Source organism: Taudactylus pleione, unplaced genomic scaffold (assembly GCF_031769625.1).
Source record: "Taudactylus pleione unplaced genomic scaffold, aTauple2 ptg000037l, whole genome shotgun sequence".
NCBI lineage: Eukaryota > Metazoa > Chordata > Amphibia > Anura > Myobatrachidae > Taudactylus > Taudactylus pleione.
In genome coordinates, this window is record NW_028284439.1 from 12913399 (window position 1) to 12931444 (window position 18046).

The 18046-nt window shown below is 45.7% G+C and overlaps 1 protein-coding gene across 1 annotated transcript in view; it reads right to left on the reverse strand.

Moving 5' to 3' along the window:
* Nucleotides 1–7589: 7589 nt before the first annotated feature.
* TNFSF10 (TNF superfamily member 10) overlaps nucleotides 7590–18046 on the reverse strand; it is a 79017-nt gene continuing 68560 nt past the window's right edge. The window contains exon 6 of the mRNA XM_088452332.1: nucleotides 7590–7744. Coding sequence (XP_088308458.1) covers nucleotides 7640–7744 — 105 coding nt within the window. The 3' untranslated portion in view covers nucleotides 7590–7639. The remainder of the gene's footprint in view (nucleotides 7745–18046) is intronic.

Below are 18046 nucleotides of genomic sequence, written 5' to 3' on the forward strand. Positions count from 1 at the left end.
ACTTACTACATAACAGACACTGGTTGGGATGTACTAAGCATCGCATCAGCGATGCTGTACATTCCAGCAATTATGGTGTACATGCCGGTGATAATGTCACCTGTATGTACCTATATAATCGCTTAGGACAGCTCTCCCGGTAAGAGCTGTCCCTCCCAGTATAAGCTCTCCTTTGTGATAGAGGGACTTCCGGGTTTATGACCCAAAAGTCCCTCTGGCATCCTTCTGTGCACACGCAGAAGGACGCGCACGACATGGGGTGAGCTGGGAGGGATCAAATTGGATCCCTCTCAGTGGGCGTCCCGAAAAGAGGTGCATAGGCTTCTATTGGGAAACGCTTCCCCCCAGGTCACAGCACCTTAATGTATCACATTCCGGTTGCTTAGTACATATGAGAAATGCAGTAAAACCTCGAAAACTGCATGTTCTGGAGTTTTACCACAATTTTGAGCTTAGTTCATCCCACCCACTATCTCATTTATTACCTGTCACTTATGTATGCATTAGGCTCCGTCAGCCATGCGACCTACAAGAAATGTCAAGGTTTTAATCAGTGAATAGCAAAAAAAGTTTGTGATAGCAAAGTTTAGTATTATACTTTTAGAAATGAAGGAAGGAATCTCATGTTCAAAGTCTAACAAGAACCAAGTGAAAGTAAACATGACAGCTACAACTTACTGATAGTTATACCCAAGGCTGTAACTAGAGTGTTGTGATTGGTGCCACTGCCCGGGAGCAAGGTCAAGTTGATGGCACATGTATTTGGCCTGCAATGTGCCTGCATGCCAATACATGCTAATATATACAGTAGGTCATTGTGTTCTATTACGTAGCAATTTAAAGTTTATATTAAAATGGTTGTTGTAAGAGGCTATCTGTTACTCAGATTAAAGAACCTTTGTCCTTATATTAGATTGTCTTCTAATAATGCTTTGTTTAATGTTAACTGTTCAGCTGCACACCTGAGTAGAGTATATGGCCCCCACTTATTAATGATCGCTAATGCGATGCGATCTAGGCATGACATTACCACCCATGATCACATTGCAATATGCGATCATAGCGCCGGATGTATCATCCGGCACATGCCGTCTCTGCGATGTGCCCGGAGATCTGCTGGGGCTGCTGCACTTGCGCAGTCACACTGACTGCACATGCATGGCCTCCACTGCTGGGGAGGGTTCGCCGGCTAATTATGCGCATTGTAGCCAATAGGCCCATAGGCTACAGTGGCTAGTGCCATCTTCAGATGGTGTTAGCTGTGGGGCCAATATCCAGAATGCATTGCATTCCCACTAACATTTCCACTGTTTCCACTGACTCCCCTCCGTTGCCGATGCCCACTTCTGCTGAAACCCGCCACACCTTTTGCCCTACTCCTTTGGCTGCTGCCCAGCCCCCTGCTGCTCCAAAATCCTTTCAATAAATTTATGTGATACTAAAATAATGTGAAAAGGATGTGAAAACACCCTTTTTAAATAATATCGATAAATAGGGCCCTCACAGACCAAACTGGTAACTGTACAGCAGCAGGAATGGTTGGGACCACTGAGACCAGCCTCTCGGTAGTGAATGCAGCCTGTTATGAGAACCAGTATTGGAAAGAAATAGGTGACTCCAATGGGGCTCCTCCAAGTGTCAGTGAGTGTACTAACACTTCTCCACAATCAGGATGCAAAGTCCGGCATGCAGGGACAGTGTGTGAAAGCAGCAGTACAGCTCCTCATGGGTTGGATATAGGATCCCGATGGTCGGGATGCCGCCGGTTAGAATACCAACAGCGGCATCCTGACAGTCAGCATCCCGACACCACCAAGAAAGTACCCTAGCACTTACCCTTATCCCTCTCCCTCCTCGATGCCTGAACCTAACCTCCCCCCTAGTGCCTAAGCCTAACCTCCCCCTCCTCGCACCCTAAACCTAACCCTCCCCCCTTAGTGCCTAACCCTCCCCCTAGTGCCTAACCCTAATGCTTCTCCTAACCCCAGATACTTACCTTCGGGATGCCGGTGGTCAGGATACTAGAGCTGGGATCCTGAAGCTGTCAGGATTCCGGCGCTGGTATTTTGACCATCGGCATTCCAAGCTGACTACCTCCCCTCCTCACCACTGACTTCTGATTGTTACCTAGAAGTAGACAGTACCAGGCACACTCAGTGGGGAGGCCCGCAGGACGCTGCACGTGGAGAGAAAGACAGCGTGTGAAGCTATGCATGCGCAGAAGTGCCAAGTTGAGATCACACCACTGTGCAGATTTGTGAGGGTCCTAGTACCCACTGACTTATGCCTTTAAGTAACAGAGACAACATATATTGCATCTCTAGCAGCTAGGCCATATGTAAAAATACCAAGACCTGAATTGACAGGTGGCCCAGCAGGTGCGTCAACCACAGGGAATCTTCCCAGTGAAGTTTATGGTGAATCTGTCCCTGGCTAGAGGAGCCGAGATAGGTACAGGATGAAGGAGGTCTATCTTGAGTAAGTAAACTACTGGGGACAGAGCCGACGCTAGGTTTCTCTGTGCCCAGTGCCGTCTTGTGCTGCACTGTCTGTCGCCCCTTCCCTCCTCCGCTTCCTTCCCTTGAGCATATGCCAATATTGCCAGCGGGTGGGTGGAGTTTTCTGAAGTCGGGTGGTCGTGAGATGTTCAGGCAGGGCTCTTCAGGCTATGGCGCTACGGAAGGCAGCCCTGCTAGCCCATGCCTTGAGCCGCCACTGCTGGGGAATCATGATCCAGAATGTAGAATGGGGATAGATGAGCGCAATGAGAAGATGCGGCCAGAGTGAAAAGAACTGGCTGACTGAGGAGCCGGAGTCCGGGGACTGACTTCCTGGACGGCAGCTGCTGGAGGCGGAGCTGGGGCGGAATGGAGGAAAGCCGAGCCAGTCCTCCCCACAGAGCCAGTAGGCAGTCAGGAGGCGAGTCATGGGTGTTGGCCAGGTAAGGAGGCTGGGACCTGAACGGAGGAGCTGGCTGGGAGGGGCGGTGATTGCCCTAGTAAGAGAGACTTTCACCATCACTGCAGAGAGGTTCGGCAGCTTCATCATTAGCCCTGCGTTGGGCGCAGCTGGCCTGACAGGTGCCACAAAGCTGTTTTTGTTCACCTCTCCGCCGCAAGGGGGTGCAGGGGCCTGCCCCTTCTAGTACCTTTCTATCTCTAGATGCTGTTTGAAACCCCCCTACTCAGTTTTCCTGCTGCCTGCATGGAGTGCAGTAGTGACCTGCCTGGCCTCTCAGGCTCATTGCACCCGAACTCGTCCGACTTTTGAAGGTACGTATTTCTTTTTATTTTCTCACAATTTTGTGTATTTTGCTCATTTTATGTATGAAAATTACAAAGGTTGTGGGTATTTTGCGGAAATATGTAGGTTTGTCCAGGGTGGCCTCTTAGGCACACTGCGCCTCTTAAAATTTAGTATTTTTTGTTTTACTTTAAGGTTAATAAATGTGGTTTTGTGAATCAGATTTCCATATAATCTCTCTTTGTACATCCTAATGAAGGTTACTGATCCAGTGTTCTCCCCAGAAAATTTTTCCAGCCGGGTGGTATCAAGAAGTAGCCGGGTGGGGGCCTACGCAATAATAAAATGTTTTAAACCCTGACCTTATAATGATTTAAACTTGAAATAACATTTTGCATACAGTATTCATTCTCTTCTTTTAGAGGCCCAGTCATCTGATTTATGAAAAATCTGCAAAGTCTGTAGAATCTGATCCTTTTTATACAGCTCCCAAATACTGGCCCTCATTCAGAGCCGGACGCTATTTGCGGTCGTTCGTTTAAAAACAAGGGGTGGCTATTCAAATGATCCGTACGCACATTGCAGTGTGTTCACACCTCTAAGTCTGAACGAACGAGCAAAACATACGCTCGTTTATTTGTTAAAAACGCCCCCTGGCCGCACGCATCCTAAGTCATGTCCACTATTTATTAGATTAATCGAGTACATCGACCAGCGTATGAACTGCTCGCTATTCTTGTGGTTGGTGTTTGCTACCACAAATTTGCGTGCAGTTCTGGCTATAAAATAACCCAGTGACGTGGTCAATGACGCTGCTGTTTTAAATATACACACCCATAAAACGCCCGTTTTGACCTTTAAGCACGCCTGCGTTCGGATCTCCACTCCCCATTTTCAAGCACCTTCCCCTGTTACCACCCACATACGCCTCATTCTGTCACTCAAAATAGCAGGCACTCGCTATATAGCGTACAAAGGATTTTCGGCCGCACTGACTGGTTCGCGCATGCGTACTAAAAAGCGTACGCATGCGCAGATGTGCAAACATCGCTCGGAACGAGCGTACTGCCGCTAACGAGCGGCTCTGAATGAGGGCCACTGTTCCCACTTGCAGGCTCCCAAAGTGCCGGGTGGTAGACTGTTTCTTGCCGGGTGGTGCACCCGCAAAAAACAGCCTGGGGAGAACACTGCTGATCACTTTAAGAGTGTTAGAATTGAGTTAATTAGATGCTAATGATGATTTTATGACAGGCGCCTGTCAGGTGCACTGCACCTGAACCTGGGAGTCCCAGAGGTGCACCTGACGCAGGGTTGAAAGGAGGAGACTGGGCTGTGAATCGCAAGGAGAGAAGCTCCTAGCGCTTGACTATTGGGGAGGTCTGTAAATAAAACCCACGCCATCTAGCATTACTACATCACTCATCAGCTGTCAGTTTTATAGACTGGAACGCTGCTTCTTCAGGATATAAAGTGACTTGCAGCATTGTATTAAGGTGCCCATACATCTGCGACGGATCACTGCGATGCAGGGCTGCGATCGGAATTTTCTGATCGCCATTGGATATTTCCGATCACCCACCATCGATGTTCTGCGATCCATCCGCGATTTGACAATTGCAAAAAATTTTTTGCTGGGTTGCAGCATCGCGGGATTGCAGCAATCCATCTGTGATGTATGGGGTCCATCAGTTATAGTCAGGTGACCAGCTTCTTACTTGAAACAGACTAGTAATTAAAGCAGTCACTTATGATGGGCATACACTATGGCCCTCATTCAGAGCCGCTCGCTATTTGTGGTCGTTCGTTCAAAAACAAGGGGTGGCTATTCAAATGATCTGTTCACTCATTGCGGTCTGTTCACGCCTCTAAGTCTGAACGAGCGAGCAAAACTTGCGGTTGTAATTTTGAAAAATACGCCCCCTGGCCGCTCGCACCATACGTCATGTCCGCTATTTAATAGATTAATCGAGTACATCGAACAGCGTATGAACTGCTTGCTATTCTTGTGGCTGGTTTTTTCAACCGCTATTTTGCGAGCAGTTCTGTGTAAAAAAAAAAACAAGTGACGTGGTCAATGACGCTGCTGGATTAATTATGCACACCCCTAAAATGCCCGTTTTGACCTTTAAGCACGCCTGCGTTCTGATCTCCACTTCCCGTTTTGAAGCACCTTCCCCTGTTACCACCCACATACGCCTCCTCCTGTCACTCAAAATAGCCGGCATTCGCTATATAGCGAACAAACGATTTTCGGCCGCACTGACTGGTTCGCGCATGCGTATTACAATCCGTACGCATGCGCAGATGTGCGAACATCGGTCAGAACTTACGAGCGGCTCTGAATCAGGGCCAATGTGTATGAGATCAAATGATAATAGAACATTTGCTCATGAACACTGGTGGCTTATTGCATTGCACAGCTGACAGTTATCAGGTTCAGCAGTTCCCCATACATAGTCACAGACTGCCGTTAACCCATTGCAAGTATAGAGAGTGCCCAAGTCCTGGACTCAGCAATCCTTTATAAAAACAACACTACTACTGACGTAGTGTACAAAAAAACCTACTTCTATTAATCTGCAAAGGTAGTGATGCTACAGTCAACCTTATTCTTTGTACAGCAGCAACATTGTATACAGTGCATCAGATAGAGAGGAGCATAGATCCACCAAGTCAGCAATTGTGCACCGCCTAAAGAGAAATAGCTGGCCAGCAACTGCTCAAATGTAATGACTTGAACAGTTATAGTTAGCCATTAAGCTTATGTAGGTTATATATTGTACAAAATATTAACGTTAGTACAATGTACTGATTTTTGCCTTGTGTCTTAACTTCACTAATTCAGATTCACAGACGTACAGCCACGGAGACAAGACTGTTCCTGTAAAATAAAGTTTAACCCGGCCATATGTATTTTCTGTGCAAGCACAGGTGTGTCTATAAACTTACCTGAGTTGTGTAAGAGTATTTGCACCATTGTTCAAAATATTATATGTTATTAATGATACTGTGAATCAGTGGTCGAAGTGGGGCTGTATACGGCGGTATGACATACCGCCACTTCCCGGCCCCACTTCATTTTAGATGTAGAAGAGAATGCACCAGCGCTGGGATCCAGTATGGGATCCCAGAGCTGGAACAGCGGAGGCAATGTGTAGAGATGTGTCCCGCAGGGGACACATCTCAATCGGGGCAGTGGAGGAGCTGACATGTAGCCGGGACAAAGTACCTGGTCCCGGCTGCACTGTAAGCACCACACACTGGGCGGCTGCCAGCCAATCACGAGGCTCGCAGCTGCCAGCCAATCGCAGGGCTCGCAGCCGCTAGCCAATGAGAAGCTGCCAAATAGCAGCTTCCCATTGGCTCGCAGCGGCGCCAGATAAATTGCAGTGAAGACCCGAGGATCCCGGTGGCTCCACTCCAGCAGCGCAGGTAAGAGAGAATTAGAGAGAGGGGAGTTTGTGAGAGAGGGAATAGAGAGAGGGGCAGACAGAGGCAGGCTAGCTATTGTAGGGGGTGAAAGAGAGAGGGAATCAGTAAGGGCAGGGTGTGAGAGAGGGGAGCATGCAGGGAGAAGGGTGAGGGGGGGGTTAGGCCGGCGGTTCGATTCCCGGCAGCGCCTTGCTGGCAACAGCAGAGTTCTCGGCAGCGGAAGCCCGACAGCGCTGGAAATCCCGATCGTGGAAAGGTAAGCTCTAACCTAACCTAACCCCCTAACCCTAACCCTCCTTAGGGGTGCCTAACTCTAACCTCCCCCCCAAGTGCCTAACCCTAATCCCCCCTCTAAGTGCCTAACCCTAACCCCCCTTCCACGCTGCCTAAACCTAAGTCCCCCAGGGGGGTGCCTACCCCTAAGTCCCCCCCGGGGGTGCCTAACCCTAACCCTCCCTCCCGCTAGCCTAACCCTCCCGGGGGGGTGCCTAACCCTAAGTCCACCCCGGGTGCCCTAAACCTAACCCTCCCCCCCCCACAGCTGTCCGCTCGCAGCGCCCAGCATCCCTTCAATCGGGATGCCGGGCGCCGGTCTCCTGGTGTCGGGGAAATGTCAGGCGTCTACATCTAGATGCCAGGCATTTCATCCCTCCCCAGGATATGACAGTCGAGAAGCCGGCTGCCAGTGTTAAGGCAGCCGGCTTCCCAATTGTATACCGGGGTTAGAAGTACAATGGGGTGATATGGAAGCAAGAGCCCATGGGGGGGGGAAGCCCTGAAGTGAAACGCGCATCATCAGAACGAGCCGCTTCTCCGGACCTTCGTATGGTGACCATGTGACCGGGTACCGGATGGCTCCACTAGGCTGCTAATCGGGAACACGCTCCTGCACACCTGCATACAGGTACCTCAGCTGGCGCTCTCATCCCACTTCCACCGGCACAATCTACCCTGCACTGTGTCCTCACAGCAGGAGGGTGCGGAGCTTGCAGGGACAGTAGAAACCGGTGTTCTTTTCTCTCCATTTCTTTCTTTTTCCACTCTGCACCCAGGGGGGGTCTTGCTTTCCCTAAGGGTGAAATAAGGGTGAGAGGTCTTCCTCCAATAGGGCAGAGTACTTTGCTTCATTTATTGACACTCTTTTCACTCAGATGTCAGTAGAGACGTTAAAATGTATGTTTAATATGATGGTGTTGTATGTTTGTCTTTGTTAACTATTGCAACAGGTTGTATTAGTGGTCAACAGATTGATTTTTTTTCTCTATACCTGCATATGTGATAACTGAGGGTATCACAAGATATAGATAATCAGTTATATAGGTATTCCATCTGAGCAGGTTTCATTATATACAACTGATTGATTGGTAACATTGAACTGTGTTTTCCTTTTATATATACAACTGTGTATTGACATGTATAATGGAGTAATTAAATCTTGAGATTAACTTGATGGAGAGAATAACAATATGCAAATATATCAATTGGTTGAAGCTAATTATCAACATGGACAAATTAAAAGAGGTGTGGTCAATTGCAGCATAATAAACCGCCCCAAAGTAGAATATGTGACACAGAGACAGAGACTATACTCAGGACAGGGATTCAATTAATACAAGATACAGAGATATCACAAACCCTACATTGGGGTTAATGGTTATTAAATATTTCACTCTTTTTCACTATACCCTGTGCATAAAAGCAAGATAACATATCATAATATTTTGTAAAACTGTAAGTTTAAGTTGGGTACATTGCTATGATCACAGGTGTATACACTAACAGAGCTTTTTACTTATCATAGAAGACAATATCAGTAGAGTTTTTCTCTATCTAGGAGAGAAACACTACAGCAATACATTTTTCTTATGTTGACTGCAGAAATTTGTCTAGATTGTATTATTGAATGCTTTAATGTTTATATTACTGAATCCATAAAGAATGTATATATTTTATGTAAATATTTATTAAAAGTTATGTTTTGGACAATTTTTTTTTAACTAATGAGTGCACCAAAAAGGGAATTTCTCTGTTATTGAATCATACTTGTATGATTCTATTCCCAATATATATGTATATTGATTTTTCCCATGGTGCACCACCAGCTATAAGTAGATTAAGTAGGAATTCTTCATTTAGACAATAAAATGTAGGAAATAAAATTTTTTAAAAAGGCTGGGACAATTATTTTTTTCCTGTGCGGATTCTACATAACCCCCCTTAGCGATAATGTGTGAGGGGCATTACTACTGTGTGCAGCATAATGTGTAAGGGACATTACTGTGTACGGCACAATGAGTAAGGGGCATTACTGTGTGTGGCAAAATGTGTTATAAGGGGCACTACTACTGTGTGGCATAATGTGTTATAAGGCACTACTACTGTGTGGCATAATGTGTTATAAGGCACTACTACTGTATGGTGTACAGGATCGGCAGTAGGCTTCCCTGCACCGTCCTGTGCTGAACAGCTGCGCCCCTTTCCTCCCTCTGAGCGTTTACCCAATAACGCCAGTCGGAGAGTGGAGGGTGGGTTTTCCGTTGCAGCCAGCCGATGATTAGCTCAGGTATGGAGCAGGGCTGCACCCTTTTGGCTATGGTGCTCTGGGCGATGGCCATACAAGCCCATGCCTAGAGCCGCCACTGGTGGTGTAACGTGAATAAGGGGTGCTTCTTTGTGGTGTAAAGTGACTAAGGTTGAATTGGCAGTACTATTTTTGTGACCACACCCCTTCCCAGCAAGACTACATCTCTTTGGCGTGCACTCTCTACTTTGCAATGTGTAGGGGAACACCAATGCGCTTTATGTACACAGGGCACCAAAATGCTCTGCTTTGGTGTGTCCTCCTCTGAGTTGAGCACCTGACCCCTATCCTAAAAAAATCCTACAGTGAATGCTATCTAATCCTCTACAACTGCTAAGCTAGGGTTTGCTCAATAGGGAAAATGCCTTTCTTTTTCTTTGTGTGTGACCTACACCAGTGAAGTGCCAGCTTTACCGAACAATACCAACCAAAAACCCAATGTCTGACTATGGCACATGCTGCAGGATGAGCTCTGTTATGTGTATTTTAATACAAAGAACGATGTACACTTGTTAATTATTAATGATGTTCTTAGTTATATTTGTAAGAGCATAGACTAAGTAGTAGGAGGAGTCAGGAATAGTAAGGGAAGGAGTCTACACCTGAGACCAGATGCTGATGCCGAGGTGGGAATGTGTGCTTTAAATTCCAGGGCCTATTTTTAGTCCCAGTCCATCCCAGCCCATCTCCCTTTGCCTCTCTCTGTCACCCTTTACCTCCCCCTGCCGCACTCTACCTCCCATTGTCACCCTCTACCTCCCTGTCATCGTCTACCTCCCTGTCACCCACCACAGTGGGGCATATTGCGAAATATATATATTATCCTTCATTTATATAACACCACAAGGTTTCTGCAGGGCCTAACAAAGAACATAACTGACCGCCAGCTTCCCGATTGTGCAATCCCGAAAGGGGACAAATGATTATTATCATTAAAATCAATATCCCTACGCCGGGAGCCCGATGCCCGGCCGAATGAAGGTAAGCCGGGCGCGGACAACGCGGGGGGGGTGTGTGTCAGGGGCTCCATGGGGAACACTTAGGGTTAGGCACCCCCCAGGAAGGTTAGGGTCAGGCTAGGGAAAGGGGGGATAGGCTTAGGCACCCCCCGGTAGGGTTAGGTTTAGGCTGTGGGGACGGGGGTGGTTAGGGTTAGACACTACTAAAGGAGGATTAGGGGGGGATGGTTAGGTATAGTTAGAGTACTTACCGATCAGGATTTTCATTGGTGCTGGTCTTCTAGCATTGGGATTGAAGCACCGGCCTTAGGTCCGGCGGTCAGAATTTGTGGGCTTACTTTGCATCAGCAGATAGCTCTATGTGTAAGGTGTCTGGTGATGGGTTTGAGTCTGGGTATGAGTATTTTGAAATGTGCACATTAAATAAAGGAGGATGTGACTGGAAAAGAGATGGCTAGATGGAGGGAAGGATGAGACTGGGAGTCAGACAGGGAGGAGATAGGAGGTGTGAGGAGAGGGATGCAGTCAGGACGCCGACGGTTGAAATGCCGACCGCTGTCTACCAGACTGTCTAATCCCGGCAGGGGGCTAATGACAGGCGTCGGTATCCCTAGCCAGGACTCACTGGCAGTTGGTGTGGTTCCCCTATTTGAATTTTGGACTGTGCTGCAGTTCCACCTCTGGAGCCTCCACTGCAAGTAACAATGATTATAAACAGAAAATTGACAGGAGCAGCCGAACAGTGCCACCTGCCCTGTGGTGCGCTGTGCCATGGCACATGTCGCACCACCCTAGTTACAGCCCTGGAAGGATGACAGGTAGAGAAGATCATTTAAGATGTTACAAAACTAGTCATGCTTATAGGGCCTGATTCAGAGTCATACACTAATGCAAACGTATTTGCGAATTTTACCACTTAGCAATTTGGTAAAATATGCTAATGCATCAGCCAGTGGAATTTGTACTGAGACGCCCCCCGGAGCCCTTTACAACTGCACGCAACACAAATGCAGCATTGAATGGAGATACCGAAAACATCTACTTCTAGTGTGAGTCTATGGTCACTCAGAATGACCGTGGTAACTGAGACGCTGGAGCTTTGTTCTCTGCGTGCCGAACGCAGACCCTTGCTAGTACACGCAAAGGAAACGGCCCGGCATGCCCGAGTTTTGGCCGAAATTCCCCTAACCACCCGCAAACCGGTCTCTAACATTCAAATGTAACTGTATTCTCACAGCGAGCACGATCACAATTCATTCACCGCGCATGCACAATGTGCCTGTGACAAATTCGCAGACCACCAATAATCACTCAACTGCGTTCAACTCTGAATCAGGCCCATAGTAAAACAACTCCTGTTAGTGACTTCATGGGCTAAAGAGCAGAATTTTTTGGCCATCTGTGAAGGCTCTTTCTGTGGCTATTGCAGATTTTTTCTATTTACTATGACAACTGTACTGTATATAGGGCTTGATTCAGAGACCGACACTAATGGTTGCAAATTTTACCCAAGTATAAGGGACGCCCAAAGCCAACTTCTCATTTGCGTACAATGGCCCTCATTCAGAGCCGTACGCTCTGAGCAGAGCGCACGCTCTGAATGAGGGCCGGGCTCCATTTTCATGGAGCGTCCTCCTGGACGCTCGTATAGCTGTGGGTCACCACCCACAGGCTATACGAGCGTGCTTTGTGATGGCCGCGATGGTCGAGACCATCGCGACCATCGAATTTGCGAGCCGGAGCCTGCGGTTGAGGTTTTCAACCGCAAGCTCCGGAGTGATTTTGGCTCTATCAGAGCCAAAATCACTCCCACTGACATCAATCAACATTGACAGCACGCCCCCTTTGATCGGACACAACGAGCGAAGGACTTTCCTTCGCTCGTCGCGTCTGGCGCATGCGCACGACGGAGCTCCCTCCGTCGTGCGCATGCTCAGTGCATAACATCGACCCACTTGCGAGCGGACAGCCGCTCGCGAGTGGGTCTGAATCAGGCCCAATGTCGCTTATGTGCGTACATATCGGTAACATCGATGCACAGCAGCCATCTTGCCCTTGCAGCAGGTCTGACCTGCCGCAGCTTTGGGAGTTTTCCTGACACGCAGAGCTGCATAGGAGATCGCATGGGTTAATTTATGCACACCCATGAAACGGCATTCAAATATACAGATACGTCGGCGTTTTTCAAACCACACCCCGTCACTACCCCGAAATGCTGACAACCTGTCACTCACTTTGCGATGGATTCCTCTGTGCGTCCATAGTCGCATTTCCAATGCTGCGCGCGCAGTGTGGCTGATATGTATGCGCGATGGCAAACAATCACTCGATCGGCATCTGTAATCGCCATTGCATCCAGGTCTGAATCAGGCCCATAGTTTGCAAAACTTAAATAACTGGTTGGAAGCACAGTTTCCTATTACATCTTCAACTTACCCCTATATCTACTTGTAAAATACTTGGGATATACATTATATTTGCCAAACTATGTAACTGCTTTTGATGCTCATTTACAATTGAATGTAAGTCAGTTTTATGATGCGGTCTCTCAGATGGAGCAGTACACGTGGTTAGGTATTGCTTTCACAATCTCACTAAAATGTTTTTTCAAAAGTTGGTTTAACCCATAACAACTTGGTGTTGTCACAGATTCATATTTTTAACCACTTAACTGGCTAATATTTATTCGAAAAGCCGCTCAGAAATTTTTATTTTTTTATGGTTGACTTAGGTCAAGAACATTTATTTATAACTTTTCCAACACAATTTAAAAAAAGAATATATATATATACTTTTTAAACCGATAACATTAATATTGATTCAGTGCCGTAACTAAGGCAGGGCGAGCAGGGCACGTGCCCTGGGTGCCATGGCAAGCCCTGCAGAGGGGGGCGCAGCCGGCCAGGGCATCGTACCCGCACACCCTCCCCCACACCACTATTGTGTCCTGAGCCTGTTTTTTAACGAGCAGGCAATGGTGTCTGCTAGCCTGCTGTTGGCTTGGCTGCATGTAGGGGGAGCTGCAGCGGAGGCTCGCTGCCCCTCCTAGGCAGCCTTCCTACCAGATCTATCCTCCTCCTGACCTGCTGAAGACCTGGACTAGAGCTGCCATCTATGTTGGGTGAGGAGTGATTCTTCCCTCCCCGGTGCTCTCCATTGCCGCTGCCTGCTCACCACAGGTAAGTTTTTTTGGGGGAGAGAGCTAATGGCTAAACTGCCACTGGGGGGGAAGTATTGGATGGCTAAGCTGCAGCGGGAGGGGAGGGGGGTGTTCATTTTTTATGTGGGGGGCTGCTGGCTGCATTTGTGTGTGTGTAAGTGTGTGTCTCTGTATAGGCTTTGTGTGTGTGTCTGTATAGGCTTTGTGTGTAAGTGTGTGTCTGTATAGACTTTGTGTAAGTGTGTCTGTATAAGCTTTGTGTGTGTGTGTCTGTATAGGGTTTCAGTGTGTGTAAGTGTGTCTCTGCATAGGCTTTGTGTGTGTAAGTGTGTGTCTGAATAGGCTTTCAGTGTGTGTGTCTGTCTGTGTAGGCTTTGTGTGTAAGTGTGTCTGTATAGGCTTTGTGTGTGTGTGTGTCTGTATAGGCTTTCAGTGTGTGTGTGTAAGTGTGTGTCTGTATAGGCTTTGTGTGTGTGTCTCTATAGGTTTTGTGTGTGTAATCGTGTCTGTATAGGCTTTCAGTGTGTGTGTGTGTGTGTAAATATGTGTCATAGTGTATGTGTGTATTCGTCATGGTGTATGTGTGTGTCAGTGTATATGTGTCAGTGTGTGTGTAAATGTGTCAGTGTGTGTGTATATTTGTCAGTGTGTGTGTGTATATATGTGTCAGTGTGTGTAGATATGTGTCGGTGTGTATATGTGTCATGGTGTGTGTATATGTGTCAGAGTGAGTGTATATGTGTCATGGTGTGTATATGTGTCAGAGTGAGTGTATATGTGTCAGTGTGTGTTAGTGTATGTATATGTGTCAGTGAGTATGTGTCAGTGTGTATGTATATTATAAGAGTGTATATGTGTCATGGTGTGTGTGTGTATATGTGTAAGTGTGTCTGTATAGGCTTTCAGTGTGTGTGTGTCTGTCTGTGTAGGCTTTGTGTTTAAGTGTGTCTGTATAGGCTTTGTGTGTGTGTCTGTATAGGCTTTCAGTGTGTGTGTGTGTAAGTGTGTGTCTGTATAGGCTTTGTCTGTGTGTCTCTATAGGATTTGTGTGTGTAATCGTATCTGTATAGGCTTTCAGTGTGTGTGTGTGTAAATATCTGTCATAGTGTATGTGTGTATTCGTCATGGTGTATGTGTGTGTCAGTGTATATGTATCAGTGTGTGTGTAAATGTGTCAGTGTGTGCGTATATTTGTCAGTGTGTGTGTATATATGTGTCAGTGTGTGTGTATATATGTGTCGGTGGGTGTATATGTGTCATGGTGTGTGTATATGTGTCAGAGTGAGTGTATATATGTCATGGTGTGTGTGTATATGTGTAAGTGTGTCTGTATAGGCTTTCAGTGTGTGTGTGTCTGTCTGTGTAGGCTTTGTGTTTAAGTGTGTCTGTATAGGCTTTCAGTGTGTGTGTCTGTCGGTATAGGCTTTCAGTGTGTGTGTGTGTGTGTGTGTGTGTGTGTCTGTATAGGCTTTGTCTGTGTGTCTCTATAGGATTTGTGTGTGTAATCGTATCTGTATAGGCTTTCAGTGTGTGTGTGTGTAAATATCTGTCATAGTGTATGTGTGTATTCGTCATGGTGTATGTGGTTTGTCAGTGTATATTTGTCAGTGTGTGTGTATATATGTGTCAGTGTGTGTGTATATATGTGTCGGTGGGTGTATATGTGTCATGGTGTGTGTATATGTGTCAGAGTGAGTGTATATATGTCATGGTGTGTGTGTATATGTGTAAGTGTGTCTGTATAGGCTTTCAGTGTGTGTGTGTCTGTCTGTGTAGGCTTTGTGTGTAAGTGTGTCTGTATAGGCTTTGTGTGTGTGTGTGTCTGTATAGGCTTTCAGTGTGTGTGTGTCTGTAAAGGCTTTGTGTGTGTGTCTCTATAGGATTTGTGTGTGTAATCGTGTCTGTATAGGCTTTCAGTGTGTGTGTGTGTAAATATGTGTCATAGTGTATGTGTGTATTCGTCATGGTGTATGTGTGTGTCAGTGTATATGTGTCAGTGTGTGTGTAAATGTGTCAGTGTGTGTGTATATTTGTCAGTGTGTGTGTGTATATATGTGTCAGTGTGTGTGTGTATATATGTGTTGGTGTGTGTATATGTGTCATGGCGTGTGTATATGTGTCAGAGTGAGTGTATATTTGTCATGGTGTGTATATGTGTCAGAGTGAGTGTATATGTGTCAGTGTGTGTTAGTGTATGTATATGTGTCAGTGAGTATGTGTCAGTGTGTATGTATATTATAAGAGTGTATATGTGTCATGGTGTGTGTGTATATGTGTAAGTGTGTCTGTATAGGCTTTCAGTGTGTGTGTGTCTGTCTGTGTAGGCTTTGTGTTTAAGTGTGTCTGTATAGGCTTTGTGTGTGTGTCTGTATAGGCTTTCAGTGTGTGTGTGTAAGTGTGTGTCTGTATAGGCTTTGTGTGTGTGTCTCTATAGGATTTGTGTGTGTAATTGTGTCTGTATAGGCTTTCAGTATGTGTGTGTGTAAATATGTGTCATAGTGTATGTGTGTATTCATCATGGTGTATGTGTGTGTCAGTGTAAATGTGTCAGTGTGTGTGTAAATGTGTCAGTGTGTGTGTATATTTGTCAGTGTGTGTGTGTGTATATATGTGTCAGTGTGTGTGTGTATATATGTGTCGGTGTGTGTATATGTGTCATGGTGTGTGTATATGTGTCAGAGTGAGTGTATATGTGTCATGGTGTGTATATGTGTCAGAGTGAGTGTATATGTGTCAGTGTGTGTTAGTGTATGTATATGTTTCAGTGAGTATGTGTCAGTGCATTTGTATATTATAAGAGTGTATATGTGTCATGGTGTGTGTGTATATGTGTAAGTGTGTCTGTATAGGCTTTCAGTGTGTGTGTGTGTCTGTCTGTGTAGGCTTTGTGTTTAAGTTTGTCTGTATAGGCTTTGTGTGTGTGTGTCTGTATATGCTTTCAGTGTGTGTGTGTAAGTGTGTGTCTGTATAGGCTTTGTGTGTGTAAGTGTGTCTGTATAGGCTTTCAGTGTGTGTGTGTGTATATATGTGTCATAGTATATGTGTGTATTCGTCCTGGTGTATGTATGTGTCAGTGTATTTGTGTCAGTGTGTGTGTAAATGTGTCATTGTGTGTGTATATTTGTCAGTGTGTGTATATATGTGTCAGTGTGTGTGTGTATATATGTGTCAGTGTGTGTATATGTGTCATGGTGTGTATATGTGTCAGAGTGAGTGTATATGTGTCATGGTGTGTGTATATGTGTCAGAGTGAGTGTATATGTGTCAGTGTGTTAGTGTATGTGTCAGTGTGTATGTATATTATAAGTGTATGTATATATGTCATGGTGTGTGTGTATATATGTAAGTGTGTTTTATAGGCTTTCAGTGTGTGTGTGTGACTGTGTAGGCTTTGTGTGTAAGTGTGTCTGTATAGGCTTCGTGTGTGTTTGTAAGTGTGTCTGTATAGGCTTTCAGTGTGTGTGTTTCTGTATAGGCTTTCAGTGTATGCGTAAGTGTGTCTGTATAGGCTTTCAGTGTGTATGTGTAATGTGTGTCTGTATAGGCTTTGTGTGTGTGTCTCTATAGGCTTTGTGTGTGTAAGTGTGTCTGTAAAGGCTTTCAGTGTGTGTAAGTGTATATGTGTGTCATAGTGTATGTGTGTATTTGTCATGGTGTATGTGTGTGTCAGTGTGTTTGTGTCAGTGTGTGTAAATGTGTCAGTGTGTGTGTATATTTGTCAGTGTGTGTGTATATATGTGTCAGTGTGTGTGTGTATGTGTGTATATGTGTCATGGTGTGTGTATGTGTCAGAGTGAGTGTATATGTGTCAGTGTGTGTTAGTGAATGTATATCTATCAGTGAGTATGTGTCAGTGTGTATGTATATTATAAGTGTGTATATGTGTCATGGTGTGTGTATATTTGTAAGTGTGTCTGTATAGGCTTTCAGTGTGTGTGTGTCTGTCTGTGTAGGCTTTGTGTGTAAGTGTGTCTATATAGGCTTTGTGTGTGTGTCTGTATATCTTTCAGTGTGTGTTTGTATAGGCTTTGTGTGTGTGTCTCTATAGGCTTTGTGTGTGTAAGTGTGTCTGTATAGGCTTTCAGTGTGTGTGTGTGTGTGTGTGTGTGTATATATGTGTCATAGTGTATGTGTGTATTTGTTCTGGTGTATGTGTGTGTCAGTGTATATGTGTCAGTGTGTGTGTAAATGTATCAGTGGGTGTGTATATTTGTCAGTGTGTGTGTGTATTTATGTGTCGGTGTGTGTGTGTGTAAATATGTGTCGGTGTGTATATGTGTCATGGTGTGTATATGTGTAAGAGTGAGTGTATATGTGTCATGGTATGTGTGTATGTGTCAGTGTGTGTTAGTGTATGTGTCAGTGTGTATGTATATTATAAGTGTATGTATATGTGTCATGGTGTGTGTGTATATGTGTAAGTGTGTCTGTATAGGCTTTCAGTGTGTGTGTGTCTGTCTGTGTAGTCTTTGTGTGTAAGTGTGTCTGTATAGGCTTTGTGTGTGTTTGTAAGTGTGTCTGTATAGGCTTTCAGTGTGTGTGTTTCTGTATAGGCTTTCAGTGTATGCGTAAGTGTGTCTGTATAGGCTTTCAGTGTGTATGTGTAAGTGTGTGTCTGTATAGGCTTTGTGTGTGTGTCTCTAGGCTTTGTGTGTGTAAGTGTGTCTGTAT